A 13716-nucleotide genomic window follows, 5' to 3' on the forward strand; every position below is an offset into this window, starting at 1 on the left:
TCCCCAAGTAAGTGGGAAGAAGAAATTTAAAGCAAAATCAGAAGATAAAGCAATGCATTGGCTCATGGACATGCAAGTGTAGAATCAGTGTCCTATATGATTGAAGATAACCTATACAAGAATAAATACATTCCAACAAAGATTGATAATAAATATTTATTAAGATGCTTTTAGCCAGTCCAGTGTCCCACAGAGTAACACTACATCACAAACAGACTCGTGTCACTGGCAAAGAAATCACACATAACTTGCAGGAAACAAGCTAGAGGTACAAAATATAAAATCTGTGTGACTTGGACGTCGTAGAAAATATGAACAATTACATTATTTGCACAGGACAACTGAACAGAATGCAATTCAGTCTTTATATTTCATCTTCATTGTAGCTATAAATGACATGAGTGTTGTAGCCTTGATGGGCACATGGCAATATCCACTTACCACATCTCTTATTTTTACTGAATATGAATGCTTTTCCAATCTTCATCACTTCTTCTGAGATGGAGGCAACAGAAAGCTACTGGCAGAGACAGAGATGTCTTCTACTCTACACCTCACATCTATGTATCCCAATGACTCATCAGGGTTGTGACTACAACCAACAAGGTGCAAAATTTGTATCCTCACCTGGGCAAATAAGAACCAGGGCATATGAGCCTTCAGCACTTCCTTCCAGGGACCCAAGGCATCAGAAGTACAGACCAGGAACAGAGACCAAACATGATGTCATTAACTCAGATTACTCCGCTAAATGCTGTATATACAATCTCTTAAGCAAATGATTTTACTTATTAATATGTATGGTGTGCATGTAAGTTCAATAATGCGTGTAGGCTCATACGTCTCACAATATGACAGCAGAACAAGAAAAAAATATGTATTAGAATCCCCTAGAGCATGTTCTTTTCTTGAAACCTTCCAAACAATTCCTCTCAGGTCTTAGGAGAATGATGTAGCACTTGGGGACAAAGATGCAGCCCAGGAGCCCAGCACCAGAGGCCAAGATGGAGAAGACCTCCACGGCCACCATCACCTTCCCCTTGGTGCTCTGGTACACAGGCAGGAAGGTCACCCACACACTGCAGAACACCAGCATGCTGAACGTCAGGAACTTGGCTTCATTGAACGTGTCAGGCAGCTTCCTGGCAAGGAAAGCCACAGTGAAGGTGCCCAGGGCCAATGAGCCCAGGAAGCCCAGCACACAGTAGAAGGCAGTGATGGAGCCCTCGTTGCACAAGAGGATGATGTGTCCATGCTCAGAGTGTGCATCTGTGTCCACAAAGGGAGGAGATGTTGCCAGCCAGATGGCACAGAGAGTCAGTTGGATGAGGAAGCAGATGGGAATGACAGCGTTTGGGGCTCCTGACACCAGCAATCGCCTCATGGTCCTTCCAGGTTTCATGGCCTTGAAGGCCAGAACCACAGTGATGGTTTTGGCCAGCACAGCAGAAACAGCCACTGTGAACACCAGGGCAAATGTGATTTGTCTTAGGAGGCAGGTGGCTGTGTTGGGACGGCCAATGAAGAGGAAGGAGCAGAGGAAGCAGAGGAGGAGTGAGATGAGCAGGATGTAGCTGAGGTTGCGGTTATTGGCCTTGACGATGGGTGTGTCTCGGTGCTTCACAAAGAGCCCCAACACCATAACAGTGAGGAGAGTGAGGGTCAGAGCCATGCAGGCCAGAGCAGTACCCAGAGAATCCTCAAAGTCCAGGAATGTCACCAGCTTGGGGAGGCAGTGAGTCCTGTTCAAGTTTGGGTACTCCTGCTCTGAGCACCGGAAACACTGCTCTGCATCTATTGGAAGAGGTAGAGTCAGGGTGTCCATTTTGGAAATTCAGAATCATTCCCTGTTGTGAAAATGGGTCAGCTCTGCAGTGTGCCTTAAATATGGATCAGTTGTGCTGTGTTCTAGGACACACTTGAACCTATTTCTACCTTTCTGACACTCAGAGTGCTCATCTGCTGATGGGAACAAACACATTCAAAGAAATCTTAACAGACATGGGCTAAGGTAGGCTCATTCTGTGACCTGATGAGGACCCCTTGGACATGGGTTCTTCCAGCCTTCATCTCATCCATCCTTTCAGGCTCCTTCATGTCAAGGCCTGTGTCACCATTGTGCGTTGCCTAGAGACATCAACTTTAGAAACTTCTCTCCCAGATGTGAGCAGAGGCAAACAACTATGGCAGTCTTATTAAAACCAATGCTCTCAGTTCTCATATGGTAAACCACAGAACATGTGCACACTCATTTAGCATCTTCATTCTCTTGGAAAACTTTTGATCATTTTTCTATGTGATGCTGTGTTTTAGTTTACTGAATAAACAAAATTTGGATTTGAATATAGATGTAATTGTAGGAAATCTGCATGATTTGTGATATTCATCAAGTTATTGATGGAGAAATAATTCTATTTTTCAAGTAAAGGCATATCAGTTCTTTAAAAGATTTTACTATATACTCAAAGTGCCATTAGGTGTGTGGCAATTAATTAAAACACAGTTCTGATCCATCCTCATGTAAATGTGATATGCACACAAGCTGAACCTATTCCACATGTTTCTGAACTGGGATGCAAAACATGTTCTAATCAAGTTTCTATGTGCTCATGAAAAACTGGTGATTATGACACTGACATGTTTTAGTTAGAATGCAATTTATCTAGCTGCATCATTCAGATGAGGACTCTTTTCTGGCAGGCACTGATACCATTCTGAATGAGTGCTGAGGAGGGCATTACTCTAAGGAATGCCAGATAAATACACAAGTGGCTACAATGAATCTAAACAGATAGATTGCATGAACAAATGCATCTGTGCATTGAAAGCTATGGTGCATTTGACACCCACATAGCTTGCAAAACACTTTTGTTTTCCTTTCATGGAGAAAGGATTAGGAAAGTAAAGCTATATGCATTGGAATTTCTACCTACTTTACCTGTCTGGTTGGACATTTCTCTCTCTGGACAGAACACACAGGTGTAGCAGCAGATGGGTCTTCCTTCCTGTGGCAAGATCCTGAATCCTGGACCACAGCTCTGGCTACACACAGACTGAGGAGTCTGAAGGGGAAAGAGAAACCGTGGGCATGATTTGCTGCGTTATCAGCCACTCCAAAGCATGTCAGTGTATTCACTCTCACAACATACATTTCATTTTCACTTGAAGGTCACAACTGAATCCTCTCGCCCTAATTGGAGATGTTTTCTATGCATTCATTGCAGCACGACATCATGGCCATTGCTGCTTCTTTAAGCCTCTCTCAATTACAACAACAGAACCTAGCAGTATTCACCTCACAATTTTTTTTTCAAACAGCTCCATTCAGATCTCCCAGGAGGTATCATACATCCAAACAGAACCATACCTCCTTGAAGGCAGTAGGCCATTCTATCAGGTCTTCATGGATGAGCAGCCCCTGCTCATGTGAACTGGTATAGGTAAACTCTCCAATTTTCTCCAGCAAGCTCAATCCAGCAGGAAAATTCACAACATTCTGGATATCATAACGTGCCATGCCACGTCTTGGTTCACACATGGATACATCATCTCCAGCACTGTTTCTGAACTTGAGTTTCCTCAGAACTGGGTGGAGCTGGAGGACAGGCAGAATTGGAGACAAGGAGAGTATCCAAGTCAGTTGTGGTTGGGCACAGGTGCTGAACAAGGCTTCTTTGTTGTGCTCAGTATCCAGATTCTCTTATTTGATAGGGCATGACTTTTCTCTGGATGCTCAAACATTTCCTGAGTTCAGATGAATTAAACTCCTGTTCCTCATTTGTAAGAAATGCCTTCTGTACTTTTGCAGGGAAGTGGGTCTAATAGCTCAAATCCATATTCTATCATTCAAAGAAACTGTAGGCAATTCATTTCTATGCTCACAAATGTATCTCATTTCATCATGGTCTATTACTTCTGTCATATTGGGTCAACATTTGCAACAAAATGTAATGAGCTGGGGATCTCTGGACTGGTAGAAATACACCAGCCAACCAGATAAATATCATTTCCCTGATTTTTAGAAATTGGTTTGCACTGTGTATAAACTATGAGGATGACACTCAGGTAATGTATTGAGCCACTGTGCCTGCCTTATAAATGACATTACCCTACTTCCCCTTAATAAGAACATTATCTGCAATTTCACTCATTATGATATGAATGTGCAAGTTTCCAGGAACATTCATATATATGTATGTATAGAATACCTGCGTATGATTAATCAGTCACAAATATCAGAATTTTCAATATGATAAAGAAAAATTTTAAGGAAAGGAAAAAATGTTTGGCCAACATCTCTCTATATTTTAACTTTGATAAAGCAATGCTTGGCTTTGGTGTGACAATTATTTTTTTCTTTCAAACTTCATCCCATATTTCACTGGATCTTTGGTAGCACTGCATCCTACACTAGAACATTTTAAATAATTTTCTAATTACAAAGTTAATACACAAGATCTGCAATGAATGGGATCTCCAGCCATAGCAGACAACAACAGATGGAAATGCAACTCATGAAATGATCCCATCTTTCTTATACCTGATATTGCTGACTTTGATGTAAAAGATGTGTCATGGTGTTGTATTCCAAAGGAACACCAGCTGAGTACATCAAGTGGTCAATATCTAAGTTGATCTGAGGGAGGGTTACCTGCCAGGGAAGAATCATTGGCTGGGCTGCTTCTCCCAGAGATCCCAGCTCCATTTTCTCCATCAGAATAGCGTGGAGTACATGGGCCACTGCATACACAGCATTGTAGACTAAATAGCTGGAGTCAGAGAGGGTCATCAGGTCAATGTATGGTGGAAGAAACTCCAAGGATGCATTTGGTGAGCAGTTTCCAATGCGTCCATAAAATGACCCTGCTGGTGAGCAGTCCAGATGCAAGAGCCATAATTTATTGAAGTAAAAGTCCTCTGGGAAGAGAGAAGGCTCCACTGTCTTGAGAAAATTGTTGAGGCCAGGGATCTCCTCTCTGTGGGGGGAAAATGAGAAGCCTCCATGCAAAGAGTGCAGCATGTGGTCTGTCTCATACACAACGATGTCCCACTTGGATGCCATCACCCACACCTTCCCCATGGTTAGAAAGAATTCCACTGAAATGTCCACAGTAATGAGGGCCCTTACATCACCATAGAGGATGTGCACGTTTGCAGTTGAAGCTTGGATCCTGCTCATGAAAGTCAGATCACTCTCTTGATACAGCCTCTTGGTGACAGGGAGCTTCACTGTCAGGGCCACACAGACTCCTCTCTTCAGCATCTCTGCTTGGATGTCCTGCAGGAACTGCTCTCCTTTCATGTCATCAGACACAAAGAGCGCCACCCATGTCCAGCCAAAATGCAGCAGCAGTGACAGCATTGCAATGCCCAGAGAGCTGTCACTGCTGGCCATCTGATAGAGGGATGGGAACTGCTTCTTCTCATTTAGCATGGGATCAAAAGGGCCATAGGTCAACTGAAAAAAGAAAAAAATCAAAATCAACCCATGTGATTCTTGAGTATGCGAAATATACTTGAATGAACACAGTTATCCCAGGGTGGACTTGAATCATTCACTTTTTTTTTTTTTTATTGAAGAGGAAGTGTGCAGTAGAGATGAAACTTGCTACTCTCCTGGTCACAGACAAGACCATGGTTCAGGTGATCATTGCTTCCAGACAATACATAGAAGTTACATTCATAGCTTTAAAGAAAGTACATCCATTCCTGTTTCTTGTCTGTGACCTGTGCTGGGACCATGATCCTTCTGCTTCCCATCTCCTAATGGATTGTCATTGATAGAACAGAGCAGCCACTCTTGGAATCGACTATAGTTCAGATAGAAATCTCTACTGTATTAACTCCTGTTATTTGGAGGTAACTGATCAGTGATAGAAATTATTGTATCTGTTCAAATATCCTCATTAAACCCAATTTGATTGGGGACAGAGAAATTTTCCCATGCAAATTTCCTTGTGATGACAAGGTAGCCTATGTCTGAAAGGCACACGTCTTGATTCTGACTCAGGTTGGGGGTCCCTGGTGACATCTTTCTGAGATGCTAGGTAAGTCTGGGAAGGCAGTAATGGTGACTTAATTAAGTGAGTCATGGTGGTCACTGGAATGAGTTCCTGGCTCTACACATCTGTCATGCATGTGTGTACAGCAGAAGATGGGTGCTCTTTGTTTGCCTCTCTCCTCAAATAAACATGGACGGAAATATGTCTGAATGCATGATTATGTGCCATGGTCATTGAAAAGGCTGAGAAAATCTGCCATTGCAATCAAGAATACAAATTGCTCCAATATAATCTCAACACTGCCATGGGCTTGTGAGTTAATGTGATGATTTCCATGCTAGTATTCCATGTCAGAGCAGCCATTCCAATCCAGGCTAATCAGCTTCTGATCTAGTTTCCTGCTAATATGTCCATCAAGATAGTCAAGTATGACCTAAGAACTAGGATTTTGCTGCCATATTGGACAACTCAAGTGACACATGCCTCATGGCTGTGCCTGGATCAGACCTACCTGCTGTGTGACTGTGGGTTTTGAAACAGTGGATCAAAGACCCTTGATTGCTCTTATATATGCCTAGTCCCTGCTCTCACTTTTCCCTTGTTTGGGGTTTCAAGTGGACACATAAATGTATCTTTTTCTAAACAGATATATATTTTTATTATATTTGACAATCTTTACATATTTTATTAGGGTAAAAAAGCTTCAAGGGCTAAAGGGAAGTGGGCAAGACCATCAATTTCATACCACTTCCTTCATGTATCTTAGGTAAAGGGGGGATATAGAGGAAGAAGCCCCATCCAGTTTCCCACCCACCCTAAGACCCGTGTGTTGGTTGGGCGCTGTGGCTGCATTCGGCTCATGATACTTCACCTTGGCATTCCAAATTGTGTATTGCTTTTGTCACAACCCGGACCTGGTTCGACCCATACTCTGTTTTGGCATTCGGATTTACCAGTGGATGACGTGAACAGATTCAGCCTGGTCTGCCCCCGAACCATGTCAAATGCATGCCACTGGGACACTTTCCATGACCTCCTGGCTGTTACCTTCCATATTTCTTGCGCTGACCTGCAGGGTCTGTGTCCTGCCAGAGGAGTTTCCTGGGCTCCTCCATCAGAACCCGTCCAAGTGCCAGGTTTCGTGCATACCAATGGGTCCAAGTGACAGTTTGCCTCCTGTCCTAGCAGGAACAGTGGCCTTTCCTAACTGGCCTTCATCCCATTCTGGTTCTTGCTGTAGGATGTTTCAGCCCAGCCATGGCTCGTCCAAACCCCATATAACTTGTATATGTCTCAGTTGGGGTTGAGACCTAGCCTAGTCTGTCCCACATCTACCCTGGTCCTCCAAAGCACCAGAAGGTGTTGTGGTCTGGCCCGGCCCAGTATGTCTTGTTCCAGTCCACACTTGTGCCAAGGGAGACAACAACTGTATCCAGACCCAACCGCAGCCCCTTCCACCTGTCAAAACTCCTGCCTTAGACACCATGGCTCAACTCTGTGGTTAATGTGGACCAGTTGGAACCAAAACCTAGCTGGGCATGTCCTGAGCTCCACCCTGTGTTCCATCATGCTTGTGGGCTAAAGTTTGCTTAGTCCAAACCTTCAGGTCTCAGTCCCATACTTGCATTAAGGTTTCATGTCCCTGTTCCTGGGAATCACCAGAAATCCGTGCCTCACCTACACTAATGCTGGTCTTATTTATGGGTGTCCCTTAGCAGGTTTTTCATATCATAAAAACCCAAGAGCTTGCCGCTGGGCAGATAGAAGGCAGAGACTGGCACCACTTGGTGCCCTGGCCGCCCAAGGCCAAGGCCTCTGCCCCTACCTTGCTGCGGGAAATATGGCCGAGACCCCAAAGGGGTTCTGTCCGGCAGGAGTGCCCCTGACAAGTGCCACCTTTGGGGGGTGGGATTAAGCCTGACACTTGCCCTGAGACTGGGACCCACCCGACCTGTCCTGCCACCAGCATTTGGCTTCCGGAGCCAGGGCAGAACAAGGAATATACCCCAGCTCCCAGTAATCTCTTACGGGTACTCACCCATGAGGGGATTTAGGTGCTCCTGGGCCAGGAGAAGGCCGAGGCCTCTGCCCCAACATAGCGGCGGGGATTGTGGCCCATAAATGTGTCTTTTAAAACAAGCCTTTACACCTTCACAACCAATCTTTTCCAAAATGGAACAATATGAGGACTACATATCCCCAGCTCTAAAGGTTTTGGGTGGCATCTTATGACAAAGTTCTCCTTCCACAGGATACTTCAGCATGCTGGGCACATCATTTAGAATCTATCAGGTGTCAACATGAAACAGAAGTGGTAACCAGCATACGGAAGTAGCATAATTGGACACTAGGCAGGAATCTAGGCAGTCTCAATATTCAAGATTTTTTCTGCCTTTTTGTCCACACTTAGAGATGATAGAATCTCTAATTGACAGCGTTTTGCATTTAGTGAAGCAGCATTTCATGATCCTGTCACACAATATCTTACATTTATACATTTGCAATCTGAAATGCCGTCGTATGCTCTAGGTAAATGGTAGTATTCTATACACACTTAAACACATTAGCTTTTCAGATTCTGTAAAGGATTCCCTGAAGAAAATACCATCTTGCCTTGAAATTCAACCCATCCATAGCTTCAACTTCATTAATGGAATTATAAATCTAAGTTATTGAAATACTATATCCTTTTCATCATGTGGTCCTACTAATTTGCACTATTTGTTGTGAATTGCACATTTCTTTGTCCTGGGGATATTTTTAGCTCTTGCTAACAACTGGAGGCTCACCACCTTCACTCTTTTTTCCTAAAGGCTAAGTTGGCAGAGATTAACTTGTTTAACTGCAAAGTTATTCTTTGAGTCAACCACCGTTTCTTACACAGAAGCACACATAGATAGGAAGATATTTGAGAAAAACACACCAAATGTTGCTGCAAACTGAACATAGAGAAAGCATGTAAGCTCTCATTTTGTGTCACTTCACGCCAAGTGTCCATCACAGGCAAGAACACAGAGCCATAGGCACATTGGTTGTCCCATGGCAAGGGGAGACAGTGAGACACTGAGAAAGAGTGTGGGGATTTGGGGAAGGATGAGGAAAATCTACAGGTTACTCAGCAATGATTTGGTAGGTATTCAAGAATCTTGATTAAAGACTATCTCATTACTCACTACTTCACCCCAGTTACCTCAATCTGAGAGCTATGCGAACCTAATGAATTCAACTTCATCACCAGGCTGCTGCAGTCACACTAAGTAAATATCAAATCTAATGCCCAACATGGATTCAATGAGTCTGGCTTATAGCCGAGCTCCAGAAGTTGGAGCGAGGTACATTCAGTGCACTGGAGTCCAACTCCTGAATATTTATCAATCAGGATCCATATGGCCTAGGTGAAATTGAAGCACCTGCCATTCTGGGGTGTGACAGCACATGAAGGCTGTTAGACCTGCACAAACAAGGACAGCCAAACACTTTTGTAACTGAGATACAAAAGAAGAGAGCAAAGTCTTGTCTCTGTGTGGCATGATCTGAAGAATCTGACACAGAGAACATGAGCAAGGCAGGTCCTCACTGATTCCCATATGGCACAGCTAAGAGGAGAGATTCCTTCACCCTCACAAGAGAGGAAGACTCAAGCAGACAGTGAGAAAGAACAAGGAGAGTGTGAAGCCACAGGCTGGGAGAGATTACAGGCTACACAGTGAAAGTCAGCTTCACAGATAACCAACTCCTCCCTCAGTTGACTCATCCCCAGCCACACAATGTATGGCAATCTTTGGAGATGAAATGCAGGGAATCCTAAGACTGGCAAGGGCAGGCACATGCCAACTGAACAAACAGTTCATGGTCTCACTGCCTTCTGAGCATCCTGCACTGTGGCCACCAAAAAGGCACAGACTTGCTCATTCCAATGCCCTCGTTAGGCATTGATGCAGAATCTCAGTTCTAGAAACACAGGCTGCACAGATGTACTAAACCCAAGATTAATGCAGCTTTCGTGTCATTTTTAGAAAAAAATCTTCAGGGTCTTAGTAAACATTCAGGAAACATGAACCACTTTTTGTATTGTGTCCAGTACTTTAAATTTTCATCATGGAATTTTTCAGTATTTTACATAGGGTGGTACAAATTTTGGGTTGCTGGTAGAATCAAGGAACATACAAGAAGCCACACAACAGCATCCCTCTCAGCACTGACACCCGTCCTGACTCCTTAATTCTATGCCTGTTCCATGCATGCAGGCAGCTCAGGATGTGTGGTCCCAACACTCTAACTCTTGGAATGCTAATTCCAAGCATTGTGTCTGGGAGATCTAACAAAAGCAGCAGGCGCAGAAATGGTGATGTCACTCCATTGTCCCCTCACAGCACAGAGAGGCAAATGCAAAATAAGTAGCAAAGCCATGGAAGGAACAAATGTGGATAGAACCTGGGCCTTCCTTAGTAAACATTACTGCAACAGTTGCACATTGTTTCAGCACTCTCAGAAAGGATTAAATACCAAGATGCCACACACACTCACAATCACAACCACAATTACAAAAAAAAATGAACTTACCAAGACCAAGAAGAGTAAGAGATTGTGAGCTGGGTGCTGCTGCTGTTTCTTCCCGGGTAGAAAAGGGGGAAAAAGCCACCCAACATCAGGTCCCCATGTCTGTTCACATTCCAATTATCGTATGTAAAGCAATCATCAAGCGTCATGCCCTGTGAGACATGCAGCATGGGCAACAGCAGGAAGAGGATGCTCACACACCACATCTAGGCAGGATTCCACTGTCGTGGAGACACAGATACTGCTTGTGTGCACAGGCATGAGGAATAGAGGGCTGGCTAGAGTGGACACTGCTCTTGGGGCAGAGCCTAGCTGATCTGCACTGTTACAATGTCACCTCTTTGGCCCTGTATTTAGCATGCACTTGCAGCCCTGAATTTCTCACATGGGACACTCCAGGGATTGTCCTGCCTTGAAGCTATGCACCTGTCATCATGCTTTCTGGGATTCACACTTGAGAAAAACATGTTGTGGACTTTCCTTGCTTCCTGCTCTCTTTGATTGCATCATCTCCCAATAGGGCCCTGGAGACCACCTCAGGCTTGGACAGCAGCTCTGTGAACTTGTGTGCACAGAGACCAAGGGCGGTGTGGGCAGTGGACTGCTGAGTGGGTTTGGCAATTGTGAAAGAGTTGATGGTGGGATGGACAGAGCAGCCAAATGCATCATTGCATATGGAGTGAGGGGTTGATGGCAATCATTGTTTCCTCTCTGTGTGCCCCAGCCTGTCCTCGTGACTTTGACTGACATTTTTCACTTGTCTGCTGTGCCTGCTGGGGAAATGGTCTTTAGAGTCATAGATTATGAGGCATGTGCAGAGAAGTTAACATTTCATACTTTAGTATAAAATTTGAAGTATACAGTAGGTAGCATTTACCTGTGTTCTCATGGACACACCAGGGCCTGCTTCCTGGCTGAGGGGCAGGCTTTGGGGTGGTGCAATAGTTATGGATGTACATAGCAGTGACACCAAGAATACCCATCTTCAAGACCAATAATGGCACCCTCAGATTCATCATGCTCATCTCACTCCTCCTCTGCTTCCTCTGCTCCTTCCTCTTCATTGGCCGTCCCAACACAGCCACCTGCCTCCTAAGACAAATCACATTTGCCCTGGTGTTCACAGTGGCTGTTTCTGCCGTGCTGGCCAAAACCATCACTGTGGTTCTGGCCTTCAAGGCCATGAAGCCTGGAAGGACCATGAGGCGATTGCTGGTGTCAGGAGCCCCAAACGCTGTCATTCCCATCTGCTTCCTCATCCAACTCACTCTCTGTGCCATCTGGCTGGCAACATCTCCTCCCTTTGTGGACACAGATGCATACTCTGAGCATGGACACATCATCCTCTTGTGCAATGAGGGCTCCATCACTGCCTTCTACTGTGTGCTGGGCTTCCTGGGCTCATTGGCCCTGGGCACCTTCACTGTGGCTTTCCTTGCCAGGAAGCTGCCTGACACGTTCAATGAAGCCAAGTTCCTGACGTTCAGCATGCTGGTGTTCTGCAGTGTGTGGGTGACCTTCCTGCCTGTGTACCAGAGCACCAAGGGGAAGGTGATGGTGGCCGTGGAGGTCTTCTCCATCTTGGCCTCTGGTGCTGGGCTCCTGGGCTGCATCTATGCCCCCAAGTGCTACATTATTCTCATAAAGCCTGAGAGGAATTTGTTCAAAAGCTTCAAGAAAACAGCAGGTTCCAAGGGAGTCTGACAGTTTTCTTAGGAGTTGTTTGACTGAATTACATTCAGATGCGAAAAATATCAGGAGTGACTTTCTCTCTTGATACTACTTGTGCAAAGTACAATTAGCCTAGCTGCTGCATAGAATGAACGTCCACCTCTGGCTCTGACCTGCTCTCTGATCTCTGTTTGGGTATCCTGGTTCCAAACCCATGAATTGGTTTGACTCCTCTTGTTGGTTCTTGTCACAACCCTGAAATAAATATTGCAATGGAGAGATGTGATATAGAGTGGGAAGGGTTTCATTTTGTCACGATTCTCTGTGTCAGTCTCTCTCAAAATTAGCAATAGGCTTTAGAAAAATTTCTAGGTTGAGTAAAAATATTCATGATGTGAATTAAATCTGAGGTCATGTACCAGATACAAAAGCCCGTCACTTTATGTTACATTTTTTTTTTCTGTGATGCCAGAGATTGAATTAATTTTGATTATTTAGTAATATGGGGTCAATATTTTATATTTGGCAAGTCAATTAATACTCACTGGTTTTATGGTCTGCACCCCTGACTTGCTGAGTGTCAGTTTTTGACCTACATGCATTTTAAGGGAGATTTCTTTCCAGGATACAGAATTCACTTAGTCATGCACACACTGTATGAGCACCATATGAACACTGGATTGGCCCAAAGCATCTTGATCAATGCTGCCTAGAACACTGTTCTAGAACATTCTCCTTATCACTTTGAATGGATTGTCCATGTATACAAGGTACTGATACCATAATTGTATGTTCTTCATTCCGTACAACTTTTTGGCAATACCTCTGTTTACAAGTTTTCTCTTCAATGGCACATGTGCACACCATGTTGTTTTGAATCATATTAAAATCTCACATCCAGAATGAACAGTTTTAGGTTGGACGCACGAGTGGCAGGCAAGTATCGCCACACTCCTGGGGCACATCCTGATTTGGTACAGATTGCTCATATGTTTGCATAAGAATCTCCTCTCTGTGGACTGGATGTGGTTTCATTACTCTGTAAACAAACAACATACACTCTCCAATGCCCTCGGCCTCCGTGTATGCAACCAACCCTCTCCTTCACTTTCTAATTCATCACACTGCCCATTATTTGGCTTCTTCGAGGAACTAAGGACAAGAGCAGATATTAATTAGATTAATGGAAGATATCAAATGAACTCTAGACAACAAGAAGTAGGTACAGCTTTCATTGTTACTATCTATTTTTTTTTTTACCCACAAAAAATATTTGGTAGGTCTTACATTCCCAAGTAGAGTCAGCCATTAGAAATACAATTGCAGTAGGCAAAGAGTTGCAATGATGTAACTATGAATTTTGCAAATGCCAAGTCTTCAAGCTTCTGAAGACTTACAGAACAGTTGTCTAAACAATGGAATATCACTTATGTCCTGTAGGATGCACATGTGAACCAGAAGACAAGGTCTTCGTCATATTCTA

At 44.1% G+C, this 13716-nt stretch overlaps 1 protein-coding gene across 1 annotated transcript; it reads right to left on the reverse strand.

Annotated features, from left to right (window-relative positions):
- Positions 1 to 880: 880 nt before the first annotated feature.
- On the reverse strand, positions 881 to 5434 carry LOC121162845 (vomeronasal type-2 receptor 116-like). Its single transcript, XM_040990082.1, has 4 exons — positions 4541 to 5434; positions 3368 to 3595; positions 2939 to 3062; positions 881 to 1794 (listed from the first exon to the last, which is right to left on the reverse strand). The coding sequence occupies exons 1-4, from the start codon at positions 5432 to 5434 to the stop codon at positions 881 to 883; spliced, it is 2160 nt and encodes a 719-aa protein (XP_040846016.1).
- Positions 5435 to 13716: the final 8282 nt, after the last annotated feature.

This window comes from Ochotona curzoniae, unplaced genomic scaffold, assembly GCF_017591425.1.
Source record: "Ochotona curzoniae isolate NIBS_2020 unplaced genomic scaffold, NIBS_Ocur_1.0 contig_576, whole genome shotgun sequence".
Classification (NCBI taxonomy): Eukaryota; Metazoa; Chordata; class Mammalia; order Lagomorpha; family Ochotonidae; genus Ochotona; species Ochotona curzoniae.

What these genes read in the sequence shown, in the direction of transcription:
- LOC121162845 (XM_040990082.1), bottom strand. Translation starts at nt 5,434, where the DNA reads ATGCTAAATGAGAAGAAGCAGTTCCCATCCCTCTATCAGATGGCCAGC. An exon ending in ATCAAAGTCAGCAATATCAG is followed by an intron (nt 3,596 to 4,540) that starts GTATAAGAAAGA and finishes CCTGTCCTCCAG; the next exon opens with CTCCACCCAGTTCTGAGGAA. An exon ending in GGCCTACTGCCTTCAAGGAG is followed by an intron (nt 3,063 to 3,367) that starts GTATGGTTCTGT and finishes TTTCCCCTTCAG; the next exon opens with ACTCCTCAGTCTGTGTGTAG.